At 36.7% G+C, this 20,038-nt stretch overlaps 1 protein-coding gene across 1 annotated transcript in view; it reads left to right on the forward strand.

Moving 5' to 3' along the window:
• ARAP2 (ArfGAP with RhoGAP domain, ankyrin repeat and PH domain 2) overlaps positions 1-20,038 on the forward strand; it is a 2,678,178-nt gene that overhangs the window by 1,398,189 nt on the left and 1,259,951 nt on the right. Inside the window, exon 11 of the mRNA XM_044062089.1 lies at positions 6,632-6,831. Within this exon, the coding sequence (XP_043918024.1) occupies positions 6,632-6,831 (200 nt within the window). The remainder of the gene's footprint in view (positions 1-6,631; positions 6,832-20,038) is intronic.

Genomic DNA, 20,038 nt, shown 5'->3' on the forward strand with positions numbered 1-20,038 from the left:
GACCAATCTTGTGTCTAAAAAAACAACTGATGGATATGAATCAGTTAACAACAGACATGCTACCTATAAAAGCAGGAAGTTTCATAATTAGGCGTAGTGAGGAGAGCATAAACAATGGTCCTGTTGTCATTATAACCTCAACATGTAATTTACATGTACCTTTCCCATCTCAGCTACTAAGTTTAAACAATTATATTCAATACATGGACAAGTTGGATCAATCAGGGACTGATCAAGGATCATAAAATGTTGACTTTTGTGTATGGTATACTCCTGTCAGAGCAGTGTTACAACACGTTCTGGTGCTTAATGTTAGGACTCTGTAAACAGCATGATATGAAGTTTTCTCCCCACATGATTCATATTTTGAAAAGGATGCAGTTAATGCCACAACACACTATTTTTGTGACAGTATTCCTAAAGGGTGCTGGTTTCATTTGTGTTTGATAGTGTGGGGGTAGGTTGAAAAATTAAGGTTGGCTAGTCACGTTGGGAATAAGATGAAATTAGTATTGCTTGTCAAGCATCTCCCTGCACTAGTGTTCATAAATCCAGAGAATAACCAAGATACATTTGCTAGCATATGCACTGATATGCCTGAATATGCTAAACCTCTTTGCAGTTTCTTTGACATTAACTATGCAGATGCAGTCAAAGACAGTATAGAACTAGGAATTAAAAGTCCACTCATGCACCACCTCTTTTTTCTGTCAATATTTGATATCATTGCGATGCTGTGCAGAACAGTTATTCTCACAGACAAAATTCAATTGAGGCTGGCACTGCAGGCTTAGAAGTCTTATAGATAGGAGAGTGACTAGACTAAGTGATGTACTTTGAGCAATGCAATGTTCATTATTTGGCACGCCATTGTCTCTTAAAAGACATAGGCTGCTGGATAAACAATCAAAATGTCTTCATTTTTTTTTGTCAAAATGTGATCAATTTTTAGGTAGCCATTTGAAATGTTGGGAACTGCTAGACTGAGTCCTGATATATGAAGACTGAATTACTGAAAGAATGGACTTACATATAGTAAGTTGTCATCATCATCATCAATCGACCCCCTTTTTCCCCATTTTCTACATAGAGTCTGGGTATTGTGTCACAGCACTGTTTTGTACACTCTGCTTTTCAGCTTCTTTGGCATTCTTTTGTCATATACTACAGCTGACACTCTGTGCCAGTTGGTTGCAGCCCATCTAATTCTAACTCTGACTTCTCCATTCAGACTTCCCTTCTCCTCAACAACCTCTCACATATACTTGAAGCTGTTAACCTGTTACACTAGTTCCCTTCTCTCTCAATTCTCATCTTCTTCTGAACTCCACAATTTGCTGTCATTATTACGGTGTTATCTGTACTCAGTTTCATCTCATGTGCCTTCAGTTTTGCTTTCCATTCCCCTAGCCTTTGCTGAAGTTCTTGCTCAGAGTCTGCCTGCAATGCCACATCGTCTGCATACAGCAACTTTGTTGATCTGTCTCCTCCAACCTGTTTGCCAGTGTAGTCTTTCACCAGTATGAACAGCACTGGGCTTACTGGTGAACCCTGGTGCACACACACTCATGAACACTGTTTGTACTTGAGTTATTGGGTCCTTATACATATCATGCACTAATTATACCAATGTTTCTGGGATTTTGAACCACCGCAGTACTGCCCAAATCAGGTTTCTTAGAACCTTGTCGTATGTTTTCTGCAAGTCTAGGAATGCCCATTTGGACTCTTTTCTCATTTCCAGCTTCTTCTCAGCTATGATCCTGTGTTTTTTTTTTTTTTGGCTTACCAGTACTTGGCATTATGAGTGGTGGCATTTGAATAGTGAGCCCCTTTTCACCTTGAGGGAGTGGTGGAAGCAGTTTCACGTCATTCCTCATTTCAGTCCTGGATATGTAATGCATATCAGTTGTCTAAGTTAGCTGTCAAGGAATGATGTATGTCATCACTGTACTGTTTACAGAACAGTTCTGTTATGTGGATGTTGAGTCATGATTTTCATTTATGCACAGTTGTGAAGGGACTATTTTACAAATTTATTCAGAAGATGAAGAAGTTTCCAAAGCTTCCTAGACCCGTGAAAATTAGATGTCAGCAAAAGTCCATCACCCTAACACCTTCAGGCACACATTCAACAGAGAGACACCATTTATTAAAGCGTATCAAATCTTGTAAACCAGACCACTCTTCTGCAAGTAGAAAAGTTTTGGTGATCAATGACTCTGTAGTCAGGCCCACTGATTCTGGTCTCACTGTGCTGGACAAATACAGGATAATGATGAATTGTCTCTCAGGTGCCAGGATCTCTGATACTTCAAAGACTCTTAAGACCCTTTCACCTACCAAATATAGCTGAATTGTGTTGTGGTCCATGTGGATGTGAATGACTTGAGGCACAAACCCTGAGAAATAAACAGAGATACATGTCAAAGCTCTTCATGCATGTCACACATGCAGGCAACACTCTGGTACTGAGTGGAATCCTTCCTTCTCTAAGAATGATGCCTTGGTACAGAAAAGATCTTTGGCTTGAACAGTTGGATAAATAGTTGGTATCATACCCGGGGAACCAAGTGTGTGTCAACACAGGATGAGACACTGAGCAATCCTGCTTTCTTTGCAAAGGATGGCCTCCGCTAAAGTCTTTGCTATACCATAGTGCTTTTTTTTAAACAGAGCCCAGCTGATGGACATCCCATCCTAACTAACATACCAAATGCAAAACAAGATCTCATTAAGGTTGATCTGCTCAATGTCAGAAGTCTCAAGGACAAAGAGCCCAATCCTGAGGGTTTCCTGTACTTGTAATATATCAGTATAATTACTGAAACTTGGTTTAAATGTTCAGAAAGCACTCCCTCCATACCTGAGTTTTGTGCCTACCTTCCTTTCGACCTGATGACAACTGTGTTGGTGTCTCCATATTTGTTAGAGACCATGTCACCTCTAGATTCCCAGTGACCAACAAACTGAGCTTACTGACCTCCAAATCACACTAAATAGGATAAATATCAGTTTAGAGCTTATTACAGGGCACCCTCTTTGTCCCCTGAAAATCATGTAAGTTTCCTAGATGTACTTGATGAACTCCCTATAAACAAGTACCCCATTGCTTTGGGAGACTTTAACTACCTATTAATAAAATGAAGTACTTAGACCTCTGTTGTAGGATATGCCAAAAAGTCATGGCTTTATTAAGCAGAAACTCTGTGGATCAAATTGTTAACAAACAATGTAGAGGACATAATATTCTTGACCTGGCCCTTACAAATATAACTTCTCTATGTACCATTCCTGTTTTTTATTTCTTTCTGTTGTTAAGCCAGATCATAAACTAATTATGTTCACCTACCAGATTTCTGTACCTACTGAAACCAGTATTTCAGAATTCTTAGCTTGTATAAAATTTAACTGATATCTACTCATGTATATTTCTCTAATATAATTATTGCTTAGTGTTTGGAGCTCTTCTTCCTGGGCCTCTGCAGCAAACGTGCAACAACCCAGTCAGACTTTCTCACTAAATAAATAAAATATGCTTGTAAAATCCGTATGTACTTGTGTGTTGTGTGTGTGCGTCTGCATATTTTCATATACAGGCGCGCGCGCACACACACACACACACACACATACACACACACACACACACACACACAAACAAGCACAGTTTTAGATATAATATGCTGTGTCTGTAGGCTTACAATATATAAAGTCAGTGCAAGCAACATTGCATCTCATGCATGGATGTAAAGATAAAGAAACCTCCAATTCTTGTGCACTCTACTACTGATATTCTGCTGTGTTACAGTGACAAAGCACGACAAGCCACCAGACCACATAACTCCCTAGAAAAAGAAAGAGATGAGTCTTGCACAGAGAACTTATTCTTCCATATGTGTTTACTTCAGTTGTAGTGAATAAAGACAGCCGTTTCAGTTTCAAACTTCATGCCCCTCAGAAAATGCATTTTACTGCTAAACTCATTTTCCTATAAACTTTCTAAGTATATCTCTTGCTGATTACAATGACTGCTAATAGAAATTAAAAGATCCCTAGAAATTAAAAGGAGTGGTTGAACTAATATTTACAGTCAATTGCTAACTACACATGCTGCAGCTGGGAACTAAGAGATGCTGAAGTTGTTTCCGCGTCTGCCTAAAAAGCAAAGCAATACAGATGTCACTTGACCTGATTGGTTAGTAAGTGATGTGTGTGTTGCAGTAACAGTAGTGATGAGAGAGAAACAGCACAAAGACTGCTGTGAATGTATAAATAAACAACTGCAAAAAGTGAAAGCATTTATTGTCACCCATTAAATTAAATGATGCAGATCGATCATCTAATGATACCAGATCAACCAAATAACACTGCTGTTTCTTTCAGTCATGCTGAAGAGCACTATGTCTGGCAGGACAATCAGATAAGTGCATTCATAAAAAGCTATGATTAAGAATGAATCGAATAGTATTTTTATCTATATAACCACATCTTATGTTTTACCTGTTTTACACATATGAGAATAAGGTGTTTAGCAACCTGTGTAAAGTAAGACAAAATTTTGAAACTTTTTATCTAAACTTGCGTGTGGAGTGCTGCATTTAGGCATCAAATGGAAAGTAGTTGAGTTGATTCTAGTGCTTTGAGTGTAAGTGAGTCAGATACAAAAATGATGCTATAGGCACTGAGAAGTTGATAAATATGTAGAACTGCTAATCCCAACCAGATCAAAATATAATGGGAAACTTAAAAATGAACCAATAAACTCTGCAATGAAAGAAAGGTCATCATTATTTAGGATAACATCAGGCAATTGACTAAACACTTGAAAGATATTATTAGATATACTAAAGAAGTCCGTGAACTTCAGTTAGCATCTGAGGCTGAAGACAGTTACAAATCCTTCTTTAGCTATATTGGGAAACTAGGAAATAACACCTAACCACACTCTGAACTTATTTATAATAGCACCTTCTCTAATCCAGTAGGTATTGCCAAGGTACTAGCAAACAAATTCAGAGACAATTTTTCCCCAGTGATGACTGTCCAAAGCCCACTTATCCCTGAATCTGTCAACACCCTGTCATCCCTAAAGAATATATACTTAAAGTACTCTCTAAGACTAAAAGTACTTCTTCCTTGGGGGCTGGTGATATACCTGGTTGTTTAATAAACAGTATTAAACAAACCTTGGCAGACCTACTCCTTAAATTATTTAACCTTATTTTAGCTATTGACTTTGTCCTTGAGGTATGGTGCAAAATAGTAGTGATGTCATTCTAAAAGGGTGGCTCCACCACTGACCTTGGGCATTATAGGCTCATCAGCTAGGCGAGTCTTGTATATAAAGCCTCGGAACATATTATAATAACTGACCTGATCGACTATGAACTGTGATATTAATCATATCATGCTACACTCCCAGCAGTCTGGCTTTCCCAAGTGTGGATCTTGTCTAATAAAACTAATTCATTTATTTGAAAGGGTGATGCAGGCTGTTAACATTAGCCATGCTCTCCGCACAATGACCCTTGACCTGGCCCATTGCTAACACAGTAAGCTTAATGCATTACAAATAGATACCTATGTAGTAAGCTGGATAGCAAATTGGTTAAAAGACAGAATCAGTGTGGTGTGGGCAGTAGATGCCTCATCAGATAGTATGGAGGAGACTGCTGGTGTCCTACAGGGAGCAGTGCAGGCACTTTTTTTGCCTTTCTAATCTCCAGACTATGAACCAAGAATTCTGGCTAAGCAAGTTTGTAGATGTAAACTGGAAGTCATTGTCAAGTCCCCCTGTGATGCCAAAACCCTTAAGCAAGAACTTACACTCATAAAAAACCAATAAACTTAATGTAGGCTAATATTAAATGCTAAACTTTTAAAGACTGTCACATTCAGTAAAAAAATCCACTCACCAGAATACAATATAGATGACACCCGAGTCCAAAATGAAGGTGCTGTTAACAGTCTTGGAACTTGGGTTGATAATTCCCGCTCCTTTGGTCATTGTGTAATGTTAGTAGTCTGAAAATCTATCTACTTAGTGCAGCTAATTTCTAAAATAATATCCTCCTGCTCTAGAGGTCATTGTCCCATTATATTTAGCACTGATTAGGCCAGTTATTGAATACCATGCCCTTAAATGGATTTGAGACCTGGAGAGTGATATTTTATTCACATTAACTGGTATGCATCTTTTAATTGGGCTGTACATATAAAATACCTTTGGTTGTAAAGGAATGGTAGACAGAGCAGCTTTTAGTTAGTGGATTAATGGATACCTGATAATGTTTATTTAAGAGAAAGTTATGTGGTGATTAGTATCACAAACCTGTTGATGATAAATTCAGGATTATGTTTTATGGTTGGTACTTGAGTGAGCATTATTAAAAAGGTATGCACCTATAATTTTTTCCCTGTTTTGCTACCTGTACCAGTACTAAGTATGTTGTCTGTTAAGGGGCCTACATATGCGAGTTTAGACAGCTAACCACTAATAGTGCTTAAAATCTGCATGGGTTGTAACCAGAATGCAATCAGATGAAGACTTGTTGTAAGATATGTCACTGCAAAGATGTACTTAGTAGAAATGCATTTCCAGATTAAATGTATAACGGAAAAAAAATTTCAGCTTTACTGCAGAATCAGAAAAAGAGAAACAAGAGTGGATTGAAGCATTCCAAGAATCGATAGCAGAAACGTTATCAGATTATGAAGTAGCAGAGAAAATCTGGTTCAATGAATCCAATCGAAGCTGTGCTGATTGCCGTGCACCAGGTCCCGAATGGGCATCTATCAATTTGGTTGTTGTCATTTGTAAGAAATGTGCAGGTAATCAACACTAAATGAATGTATGTAGCTTGACATCTTCCAGTCTTGATTTATTTTATTTAAAATATTGCTTACCATTTCAGTACTACATCAATACTTTTTGCTTCTTTATAGAAGTGAAGCATCAAGAAGCCGCGGTGGTGCAGCGGTAGTGTTGTCGCCTCACAGCAAGAGGTTCTCCCTTTTGATTCTCAGCTGGAGCGCCTTCTGTGTGGAGTCTGCATGTCCTCCCCGTGTTCGCGTAGCATTCGAAAGACATGCGTGAATGGGTGTGCCTTCGTTGAAGGTTGGGCGTCGAGCTGGCACCTCGGCACTGTAAAAATCTACTGCCAATCATTAGCGGACTGGAGTTCCACTGTGGTGACCCCTAACCGGGAAAAGCCGAAAGAAAAACAATAGAAGTGAAGTATAACATCTTATCTGTGACCTAGTTTGTATTCAGACTTAACTATGTAATAGATTCTTTTGCATAGTTCTGAAGACTGGTTTCTATTTTGGTAGTACTAACAGTTTCCTTATGTTAAGATTCTGTGTCTGTCACCTCAAAAAAAATTCTTTAAAGGTGTGTGTATGTACCTCATTAACCTACAAAAAAGTCTGTTTATTGTGCCACCTTTGAGATTTTGATGCTGCTCTATGAGTACAGTGATTTTAAGAAGGCAGTGTGATTAAAAGGAATTAAAACATGCAAACCTTGTTTGTCTTTTTCATGTAATACAGTCAGAAGTCAGAAACTTTTGTAATTTCAGAAATTTCATGAAATGTTATTTTGAAGGAAAGATACAAAACATTGTCATGTTTTACAGTAGGGAGTGATATCAGATATCTAAATTGTTTCAGATTGATGTTCTCTATCTTGTATTAAGTTAAGATAAAAACTGAAATGCATGTAAAACTTATTTTTTTTTACCCTGGAATGTGTTTTCAAAGTCTTCAAAAGTGCAAACTCTGTTTTTTAGTTTGTGTAATTGCTGGTGATTGCCTACAGCCATCCAGTTTTATGCTTGTATCCCTAATATTGCCATTATGTCTTGTTTCAGATTGTGTTCACCAGAAGCATGTTTAATTATTTATTATTTTGGACTTTTATCAGTCCTGCTGCAGGAGGCTTTTAAATTGTTTGTAAAAATATAATGACGCCATAAACATGTGTTGAGAAAGGTATTTATACCTCAGTGGTATTGGATAATCAACTCGCCTTGTAGTGGAGGGAAAGCTGGATATTTTTTGGTTGCAGTTTTTCTTGTTGGGAATGGTGACATTGTTAGGAATGGCATAGGGAGTCCCTGATAAATGTGAGTACATTACTTTATGTTCCAGTTACCAGTCCTACAAAGAGGTAAGTAAATGTTCTAACTTAGAGTTTTGGGGTTAGTGACTTGTCTCAAAAGGTACTGGATCAGTTGCGCAGGAAAACAAGAAAAATCCTTTACGCTTATCTATTTTTAGTCTTTCGGCTTTTCCTGGTTAGGGGTCACCACAGCGGATCACTGGTCCGCAGTTGATTGGCACTGGATTTTTATGGTGTTGAGTCGCCAGCTCGCAAGCTCAGTCAGTGCATACCAAGATTATATATTTCCCGTTTCGAAGGAGATATGGGCCACCTTGAAACTGATTGTAGGTATAGATCTGCAGTCGTAGAACTGCGTACATATCTTTTGACTGCATCAGATCCAAACATAATGAAGGTTTTGAAACACTAACAGAACAAATATAAGATGACTTCCCTGCTTAGATTGGCAGAAGCATATTGGTGTCAAGTGGGAATGGAAACCAACCCGAAGTAGATAAAAATCAAGAAGCAACTGAATGTGCTAACAAAGGAAAGAATATAAGGAGAATGATCAGATGAGAAAGCAATAAATGTGGAAAAGGCATAAATACAGTTGCAAGTATAGAAAGCTCTTAAAATAACTTAATGTTGATCAGTATCTGATGAAGGAATGGTTAAATTAAGCCAAAAGATGAAAGGTTAATATTAGTGGTCCAGGACACTGGACTACGTACACACTGGTTTGCAAAATCCATTGCACATGTGGGAGAAACATGCAGGTGCTGTAAAACAGACGTGGAAACCGTCCCAAATCTTGATGCTGGGTGTGATACACTAATGACAGAGAGCCTGTATAATGAAAGGCATAATAGTGTGGCAAGACTGCTGCTTTGGGGATTGTGCAAACATTGCAATATTGAAGTAACTGGGAAGCATTGGAAATGTGAGCCACAAAATATTATAGAAAATGATGAAGTTTCATGGGATCATCCATTACCAACAGTTGAAAAAATAGATGTGAGAAAACTAGATATAGTAGTCAATTAAAAGAAGACAAAAGTAGCATTGATCATTGAAATTCATACCCATTGATTACATTGTTTTATGGTCAGAGAGACAGAAGAGATAAATATCAGGATTTGCAAGCAGAAATGAGGACAATGTGAAGGGAGGATACCAGGACAGTTACAATAGTAGTAGTAGGAGCAATGGATCCCATACAAATATTTTCAGTCATATTTAGATATATTACTGATGCATGTAACTGTATGAATTGAAGAAGGAGTAATTACTGGGTACATTCCAGGTGCTGCCGAGCATTTCTGGCCAACATCAAAGATTGAAACATTACTAATTTCATGAACTTCAATCATACTTTGACTTAGGAATAGGGTCCATTCCTCTGCCATGGTATTAGAAACTCAAAGTACTTGGAGAAAGTAAACCATGAGAACCCCTTATCCCATGAGTTACCTTTCATTCTGTTTACACAACACATGCCTTTATGTGCATCTGTCTCACCACACTATCACAATCTATACCTCTGATACATCCAAGCAACTTCTTAAACCACCTACCCACAAACATATAACAAAAATCGGTCACGTCTGTATCACAACCATACCCACCACCATTTGCCTTCTTTGTACTATCTCACAATATTGCCAATCATTCTTGAAGTCTATGTATTGCTACTCCCCTACTCTCTAAATGTTTGACATTTCTTTAACATTAAACCACAGATTTGTCATCTCATTTCTTTATGTCGATTACAGTTCCCTTACACATATCATCTTTGGACATTTTTCACTCATCTCAACTAATAGTAATAACCTTGCAAGTTGTTCCACCTACTGTACACCATCTAGAAGGGCATTAATAATGCCTCACACAAATGATTCATGGAATTATGGACTTTTTTTCTGGAAATTTCACCCCAGTAGTCTTCACATTTCATACAACTAACACGGAAGCAAATCCAAGTCCTCCCTTTACCTCCTACCAACCCAGCCAAGCCAAAATGTGACACCTTTCCTATTTCTTAATTATAGGACAAAGACTTAGGAGTAAATTATGCCAAATTAGTACCTTAACTGTGTGCATAAACCATACATCCTTGCCCTAAAAGAATCTTGGCTTAATCAAATAGCCTTCCCATCCATCATTTTTTTCCAGGCTATGACTGCAACTTTGATGCAAGACAAGGAAACAACAATGGTAGAAGCACCTTATTTCTAGACATCTAACTTCAAGATAGACATTAACACATTGAGACAGTGCTGCAGCTAGTTCTGTAGAAAATGTCACTCAAGATAAAAAAATAAAAACATATGCCACATGGATTTAGCAAACCTACTAACTCCACCCACACTACAAAAATTCCAAAAACAAATTAATAACAGACTCACTTTTTGTCCTGAATCATACAAATCTGATGATCCTATTTGACTTCAGTCTAAACTTTCTTGGGCCCATGCACAAGGCCATCTCCAAGGTTACTAGCTGATCTTAACCTTATTCTACATGTCACTGAACTTACGCACTGTAATGAGATCTTCTAATCACTCACTACTAGGCCTAGTAATTTTAAACACTTTATTCACAGTATCACTTATTAGTGTACTCCCACCAGTTTTAGTGAGAACTGCCCTGTCAGCTTCCTCATACAAAAGTTAGCCTTAAAAACTTCCTCCAGATATATCTCCATCAGACCCAAATCACCAGCTAACATCAGTAAACTTAAGACCCACCTAACAACTTTGGACTGATCCCCAGTAACTAAGTCACTGGACTTAAACCATGCAGCAGAAGTTCTTACCAGTATGCTGAAGAAGATTCTAGATGACATTTTTATGGTTTGCTTTCTTTTTTATTGATATGTATACCTATGTCAGTGTTCAAATTGTTATAGAATAACAATGTTTAAAAATACTCTGATGCATTTAGAATTACTAGGCCTTAAAAAAATCAACCATAATCTCTGGTTAACATACAAACTAAAAACTTGTTTAAAAGTTAGATGTGATGCCTAGCTAAGGTATTGGGGATTGACATAATGGTTAAGATGTTTACCTCACAGACACAGTACTTGGTTTGATTCTCTCCTTTGAAGGGAAACTGCCTAGGCTTAAAATGGCCTCTAAAGGCACCTAGTCCAGAATGAATCTGTGAACCTGTAAACTTGCCTGAAAACACAATCACATGTACATCACACTAGACTCAGTTGCACAACTCTGAAAGGAAATCAGTATCCTAACAGTGCAAAAAAGGAAAGAGCTTAATAGCCTGACTGGTTATGACAAGCATAATCAAATCCATCCTCTGCCCCCTTTCCCATTACTACTGACGTCATAAAACAGTTTACAAGTCTTCCCAACATGGAGCACTGCATCTCTCATTCAACAACTACACCCACATCCCTCCCTTCTACTTCAAGTTAATGAATGCAAAAGGCCTCCGACTACTCTGTGAACAAATCCCGCTAGATTCTTCAAACAGTGTCCCACATTATACACCCTTAGTTTATATAGCAAAATGGAAACGTTTTTCTGTCCCACTCTTGCATGTTTTCAGCTTATGCCTCACAAAAAAAACATTATGCCAAACATTTGGAAACCACTCATAGTAAAACTGTCAGCACATCATATTTCCATCCTATCTCTATCTTACCTTCATTACGTAAGATACTTGAAAATTCAATCTACACACAACTAGTAGAGTACGTCCATCATAGCTTACTATGTCACAAACCACACAACTTCTGGACAAGATGTAGCACTGTTGTAGTACTCTGAACAATTACAGGTAAAAAAAAACTGCATAATATGGACAACATTTGCAATATTTTTTGACATAGCTAAAACATTTGAATTTGTTGACTACTTCATCTTCATAAACTATATGCTAGACCTCTGTATGTGTTATAAGGCAACCCACAGGTTCTACAACTACCTCTCTAGTCATGACTTTTCAGCCAAAATTGGGCTTTTAACTTTAGATGTAGTCTTGTTGCTCAGTGGTGTACTGCAGGGCGCAATTGTGACCCCTTTACCTTTTTCTGTTTTCATTAACAAACTCCTTTCTGGCTTGCCATATCTCCCGACTTTACTATGTGTAGAAAGTAAGGTCAGTTTTTACTCTAGCGCCGCTTTACTGAATCCTAAGTACCAAATACATATTTGCTTCAAATCACTCATTAACTGGGTTACTAGCAAAATATTCCCTCTTTATAAACAAAACATACCCTCTGTAGCATTACCAAATGTATCCAAACTCATAAATCAGAGCTCTGGACAATCCATACTTTGAAGATATCACTTCCTTCATATATCTAGGGATCTGGTTTGACATATTTCTCATCAGTCATATCCGTTTGGAAAAAATGTAAACAAAATAAATGAAATAAATGACCTCAGCGTAACAATAACAACCCAATATAAATAAGATACCTTTGCAGAAAAGCACAAAAAGTCCACAAATAATGATGAAAAAGACTGCAAAGGAATGGCTCCAGTTCAACAAATTCGAATACATTCAACGGAATGTATCCAAATATTGAATTTTCTTCAAGCTCCAAAAAATAAACCAAAAATCTGAAGTTCAGTATAACAAAGCTTTAATTGTACACAAGCGCTTTCACAGGTTGCTTCTTCAGGTGTATAACATTAATTAAAAGAGACACCTTATATAGCCCTAGAAACAGTCACATGACTCTGGTGCATAAAATTTAAAACCATACTCACAAATAACATCAAGCAACATCTTAAAAACATTTAAAACTATGTAACTTACACTGAAAATCTTAAAAATGCAGGTAACATCATACTTCATCTATTTAAAGGTCTTTTCTTCAACACAGGTCTCATGGGTACAGAATCATTCAGACCATGACCTGAAGTTGCTCTAAGTCTTACTATCCACTCTGCTTCTTTTTCCTCAGTCCTAGCCTTAATATTGCCTCCCCTAACATCAATATAAGTTCTCCCTAAAACTAGAAATTTAAATGAATGCTGTTCATTTGTGACTGCTACATGCTTCGCCAATGCATTAAAACTGCTCTTCTTCTTTATGTGATACACATGCTCCCTAATTCTATCTCTAAGGGGGCGATCCGTCTTCCCTATATACAATTTATTGCATATCTGGCACTTAGCTAAATAAACAACATGTGAAGTATCTTGCATGTGTTTTGGAATAACTTTTTTTCTGGCTCCAGTGGATTGTATTTCAGTTTTGCTCCTTTTCACTTGGTTTGCCTATTTTTGGCAATTATTACAGTATTACTACGTATTTGGATCGTGGAGAGCATGGTTCATGGTACCTAAGGTTTACTCAGTTATTTTGGGATTCCAAACGTGTTGGACTTATGTTTCGACATCAACAAGGAGTTTACTTCGTGTATCTTAATAGGCGGTGCTGAAATATCATCTTTCCATCCTTTTTTTGGACTAAGGGAAGCTCTTTATTGGATTATTGTTGCAGATAGTACTTTTTCAGGTACATTTTCTTGTTTTGGGGGATCTTGTGATCGAAATTTATTATATGGATATTCCCAGTTTGCTATTACAAACTTATTTTGTCATTTGGTCATTATCATGATTGGATGGACATTTTGTTGAGACTTACTAACCGAGGGAAACATGCACAATATATGGTGACTTTTGCAATGTTTTAGACACTCGTTTTTGTACTGTATATATTGTCATCTTATTCGCAGCCTAGATTTCAGGGATCGATCTTCTGTGCAAGCTGTTTACAAACGTTTGGGACTCTGATCTTTATATTGGATTATGTTCTGATTCTATGTTTTATTTTAATTTCATCAGCAACATATTTTTTATTTTTGGCCCTAAAACCATTTAGTTTAATAACTGTACTAATTGTCATGTACCCTCTTATGGTTTTTTGCTCACATTTGGGCATGATTAATAATTTAGTTTAGAACTTCTGATATTTCCATTGTCTTAATTGGTGCATATTTAGGTTGAATAACAGCAAGATATGTCTTATTGAGTTAGTCTAGTATATGTTAATTGTGTTTTTTTACAACTTCTGTTTCTCAGTAGTAACTTTTTATGGACGTGTTTCCTAATATTACAGGATAATTTTTGTACTCTTTTTCAGGTGGGGTGTTCAGTTTTGTTTATATTTTCTGTTATATCAGGACAGGGACTTATTTATAGTGTTCAGATTATTCTGGTTTGGGTATATTTTTTATACATATACTTTTTACCTCACTCAATTTATGGCCATTTTTTTCCCTTTTTGTCATTCACAAATACATTATACACTTATTAGTTGCTACTTCTATATCAGGATTACACAAGTTTTCATTTTGGATCTAGGGACAAAAAGTTTTCTTGATTAGTATTATGGCAAAATTCAGTATGACTACCATTATGCAGGACGGGATTACTGAAACACTAATTTGGTGTGCCTTTAATTGAATTCCTCACTATAGGTGAACTGTTATAACTGTTATAACAATAAGGGTTCTGTGTTATCTTGGTTGACTGCTTATTTGTTGACTTATATTTTTATATCTTTATATTTATTAGGGACAAATATATAATCCAATTTTCTTGGATTACGGGCTTTATACTTTCATCCCTGTCTGGCTCAAACTGATACATATATTTTTTTGGGATATTTAACAGTGTTCCTATATATTTTTGCCCAGGTTGTACTATTGATTGGTTCCGGTCATCTGAAACTAATATTTTTATTAGGCAACTTATTGTCATGGATCTACAAAAGTTACTTTCTGGCCTGTGTGCGGACAAAGATGATATTCAGGTGTTTGGCATTGGTACTTTGCCAGTGGACCTTGCTGATGGTCAAACATTAGATCCAGTTGACGGTTGCTTTCTCTTGTTTAGCCAGTTGGGTAAGAAAATCAAAACATTAAGGACAAATATTTGGCATTTAAAATTGTTTAAGGCTTATCAAAATCAAAAAATATCCCCAAGGGGGCTCAGGTCGAAGGTTCAACCATTGGTTGGCACACCTGATGACATTTTACTTAAAGATTGGCAGATAGCCCAGCAACAAGCATCTATGTCATTTGTGAATATACTGGCATCCTTTTATGACAGAACAGTTCAGACAAATATTTTGGAAGTTGAAAAGATTTGTAATGACTTGAAAAAGTTTGAAGAACATACCAATTTCAAAGACAACCTGAGCAAATTATCTAAGGAACTTTTGATTCTTGAGAACAATCTCAAAACTAAGAAGCTACATAAATTTTTGAGGGACAGGGAGGATTATGATAGAGGAAGGCAGTTTGAGTCACACAAGGGGGTAAGGTTTGCTCAAGGCATTAAGAATCCTACATATGTTCGCAAGAAGAGACCAAGATATATACTCAAAAAGGCTGTTTTTACTAATACAACCTCCGGTGAGGAGTCCTCCACAACAGACACGGAATCCATTGCTACTGATGATTCACCAAACTCTAAAAGGGAACGCACATCAGAAGACTTTTTAGGGGTAGGAAACATAGGGGAGGCAGAAAACACAAGGATAAAAAGTTTAGAAGACCTCTTTTTGTCAGTAGTGAAATAGATACTCATTGTACTAATGTACATAACATTTCTAAATATATTTTATCACCAGAAGAATATGCATTGTTAAATAAAGGTCTTGGATTCATCTCTGGTTTCTTTGTTGATGAAAGTTCTCTAGTTTCAGACATTGTTACATTTTGTAGAAAAGTTAATCTTAACTTGTTTTTCAGACAACAGGATAGACTAGATCCTTCTCAAAGATCTTCTGAATTCAGATTTCATCGGTCCACCTTTAACCCTCCAATGGATAAACATGTGGCTATTTTTCAGCAGGCAGTTATCAAAGATCTACATTTTCACCTGGGATCAGATAATACCATTAAACACAATTTATTGAGAGCTGAACAATTAGCCTTAACACACCTCAGGAACAATACCAATATAATCATTCTTTCTGCTGATAAGGGTGGTGCGGTTGTAGTCATGGATGCCGATTATTATTGGGATGAGGGAAATAGACAGTTGTCTAACCCCCATCATTACATGAGAATGACAACTGACCCCACACCTAATTTTAAAAGAGAAATTGATGACTTTTTACAGGAGGCAGTGGAGGCTGGTATTATTTCTGATAAGATTAAGTCACATTTAATGGTTATGGATCCTGTGAAACAGTATTTATATTTATTACCAAAAATCCATAAATCTCTTCATCAACCACCTGGTAGACCAATTGTTTCAGGGATTGGATCACTTACTGAACCCCTATCTGTTTTCCTCACGGATAAACTTAAACCTCTTTTGCCATTGATTAGAGCCAGACTCCAGGACACAACAGAATTTTTACAAATTGTTTCAGATTCACAATTAGAGCCACATTGGCTAATGTGTACTCTTGACGTCAAATCTCTCTACACCAGTATTCCACACTGGGCTGGATTAGCAGCATTGGACTTTTGGCTGAATAAAGCAGGCATTTATTCCCCTGGATGTAACACATTATTGATTTGTATGGCTGAACATATACATATCCTCACCAAAAATGTTTTTTATTTTAAAGAGGATTGCTACTGGCATATACAGGGTACAGCTATGGGTGCTTCATTTGCACCTATTTATGCTGACCTTTACATGGGGTATGTTGAGGAACATATAATTTATGATGAGCTTCATAACATATACATACCTGAAATTGACATCTGGAGAAGGTACTTGGGTGACTGTTGGCTAGTTTGGAAAGGGGGAAGTGACTATTTACAGGAGTTTGTTGAACATCTTAATGGAAATATATGGGGTGCAGAGTTTACGGTTGATTACCATCATAATGAAATACACTTCTTAGACTTTTTTTACAGCGTCAACCAGACAACACCCTTAAAACTTCTGTATATCACAAATTTCCAGAATATAACACCTTGCTACATGCCAACAGTCTACATCCCAAGCATACTATTAATAATATCCCTAAATCCCAGTTTTTGTGGGTTAAAATGATATGTTCCTCTGAACAAGACTTGAGACAACATCATAAAGATCTTGCCAATAGGTTTCTCACAAGGGGATATTCTAGACATAGTGTTTGTTCATCCATGCAATGGAGTAAAAATCAGACCAGGGATACATTATTGGAATACAGAAAACACCATAGGCAGACTAATCAGGAGACCTTGAGATTTGTTACTACATATGGTAGAAATACTATGCATCTTTTGGACATTGTAGATAAACATTGGAACATACTGAAGTCTCATACTCGATTAGAGGACCACTTGGGGGATAGGTGTTCATTTTCATATAGAAAGGGCAAGACACTGGGATCTCATTTCTCTCATTATAAAAAAATAATATCAAGGGATGATACTCCTTATCAGAGGACCCTCACGGGTGAAAAATGAGTTGGATCCTACCCTTGTGGACACTGTAGTTTTTGCAGTTACATATTTAAAACTAAAACATTTACTAGCAAGAACACAGGACATCTATACAACATCCATTGCTTTGGTAATTGCAGTACAGATTGGATTGTCTATCTTGCAACATGCACCTGTCAAGACTTCTACATTGGTCAGACATCTAGACAGTTCAGGATTAGAATATCTGAACATCTGGGTGATATCAAGAATGCCAGGGTTACCAATGCCCTATACAGACACACATTGAATCATCCCACTGCTAAATTTTCATTTACTGTTATAGACAAGATTATAGGCAATCGGGCTTTTAAAACTGGATGGCATGGAATTCTTAATAACAAAGAAAGGAAATGGATAGTGAAACTTGGGGGTCTGTTTTCCCCTGGACTTAATGACAAGCTATAAATATTCTCTTTATTATATTAAATGTATGTGCCAGATTTATTGTTGTTTGATTAATTTATTCTATACACATGTTCTTTGAATTTATAAATCTATATATGTATATATTTATTATTTATATTTTTCTAGACAGGAAATGATGTCATACTACCTCATGGGCAGAGGCATTTATTGTTAGGCTTTTCTTTTACTTTCTGTTAATCTACTGATGAAAGCCATGTGCTGAAACTGGTCTAGTATTTCAGCTTAATAAAGCTCTTACAGTTCTCTCAGCTCATCACTGGTGCTGGCGTTTTTTTCATTTGGTCTGACTAGCTTGGTTGCCTTGCACCAGCCGTACTTGCTAGCTTCTTTTTTGCTTACTCTGTACCCATGAGACCTGTGTTGAAGAAAAGACCTTTAAATAGATGAAGTATGATGTTACCTGCATTTTTAAGATTTTGAGTGTAAGTAAGTTACATAGTTTTAAATGTTTTTAAGATGTTGCTTGATGTTATTTGTGTGTATGGTTTTAAATTTTATACACCAAAGTCATGTGACTGTTTCTAGGGCTATATAAGGTTTGTCTTTTAATGTTATACACCTGAAGAAGCAACCTGTGAAAGTGCTTGTGTACCATTAAAGCTTTGTTATACTGAACTTCAGATTTTTGGTTTATTTTTTGGAACGTGAAGAAAATTCGATATTTGGATACATTCCGTTGAATGTATTCAAATTTGTTGAACTGGAGCCATTCCTTTGCAGTCTTTTTCATCAAAATAAATGACCTGTTTATTCTGGGCCAGAAAAATCTCAGTCTTCAACTTTCTGTAATACATTGACAGATCCACCATAGGTAGAGACATCCTTGTCTCACATCTTGAATATGGACTGCTACTCATTTGTGTTGTATCAAAGAAGAATGAGAAAACTGTTTGGATCATGTGTAGTAAAATATGCAAATGTCTTACTCATTCCCAACAGCATGAACACTACTGCCTATTGATACAAAAAAAAAAAACAAATGGTTGTCATTCAGACACAGGACATGCATGTACATAAATACAAATATTTCAAGCACAGGCAGTAATGGCCTTCAAGCTTGCCAGTATACCAACTCACTTGTTCCCATAATGTGTCCAGGCTGTTCTTAAAAATATCTCAACTAGTACTTGCTTTAATGTAATCTGGTAGTGTGTTCCATGCATCAGATACTCTTGTCATGCAGCCCCCATCCTCATTCGCAAAGTTACTTCTCTAAATGCCCTATATACTTGAATAAGATCTCCTCTTAGATGTCTGTAAGAGACACTGTACAAATTCAGATATTATAGTATTTCATAATAATTTAAGTTTTCATATCCACGGATGGCCTTGATTTATTTCCACTGTACTGTTTCCAGTTTTCTAATGCTTGTCTTCTTGTAGGGTTTCCATTTTGTTATTCCATACTCAAGTTTGGATCTAGTGTAACAAACAAAGACTTCATCACTTTTGATTTCCTAGACTTTATAAATGCTTTTATACAACCTATAATTCTTTAACTATTATTAACCAACTGCTTGATATGATTAGAAAAACTCAGCTGGATCTATCCATATACACAAATCCTTAAATGAGTCTACAGTTTCAATCACTGTGTACTGTATTAAATATTCACATTTCAATTTATGTCTCCCAAATCTCATATAATTTGTTTTTGATTTATTTATCAGCATATTTTTCTCCTGTGCCCAAGTGGTCAATTTAGTCAAGTTTTTTTTACAGACATGGCCTATCTGTAACATGTGTAATCAGTTTACTCAATTTCAGGTCATTTGCATATAGACTGCAGAGCACCTCAGATGAAAAAGTTAGGTCTGAAAGATACAGTCCAAACAAGTAAGAGCCCAGCCCTGTGGGACACCCTGACTGTAACCAAGGATTTCACTTGTCCAGTTGCTGTGTGATACTTGTCATGTCCTATTTATAAGCCATGCAGCTATCCAGCTTATCAAGAGTACATCAATACCTAGTTGTTCTAATTTATTGATCAGTGCTTTGTGTATGACCCTGCCAAATGTTGAAGTTAAATCTATATAAATTACATCACAGCACAATTTTTCATTCATAGCTGTTATTATATTGTTATA

This window comes from Protopterus annectens, chromosome 2.part1 (assembly GCF_019279795.1).
Source record: "Protopterus annectens isolate FY-2018-M chromosome 2.part1, PAN1.0, whole genome shotgun sequence".
NCBI lineage: Eukaryota > Metazoa > Chordata > Ceratodontiformes > Protopteridae > Protopterus > Protopterus annectens.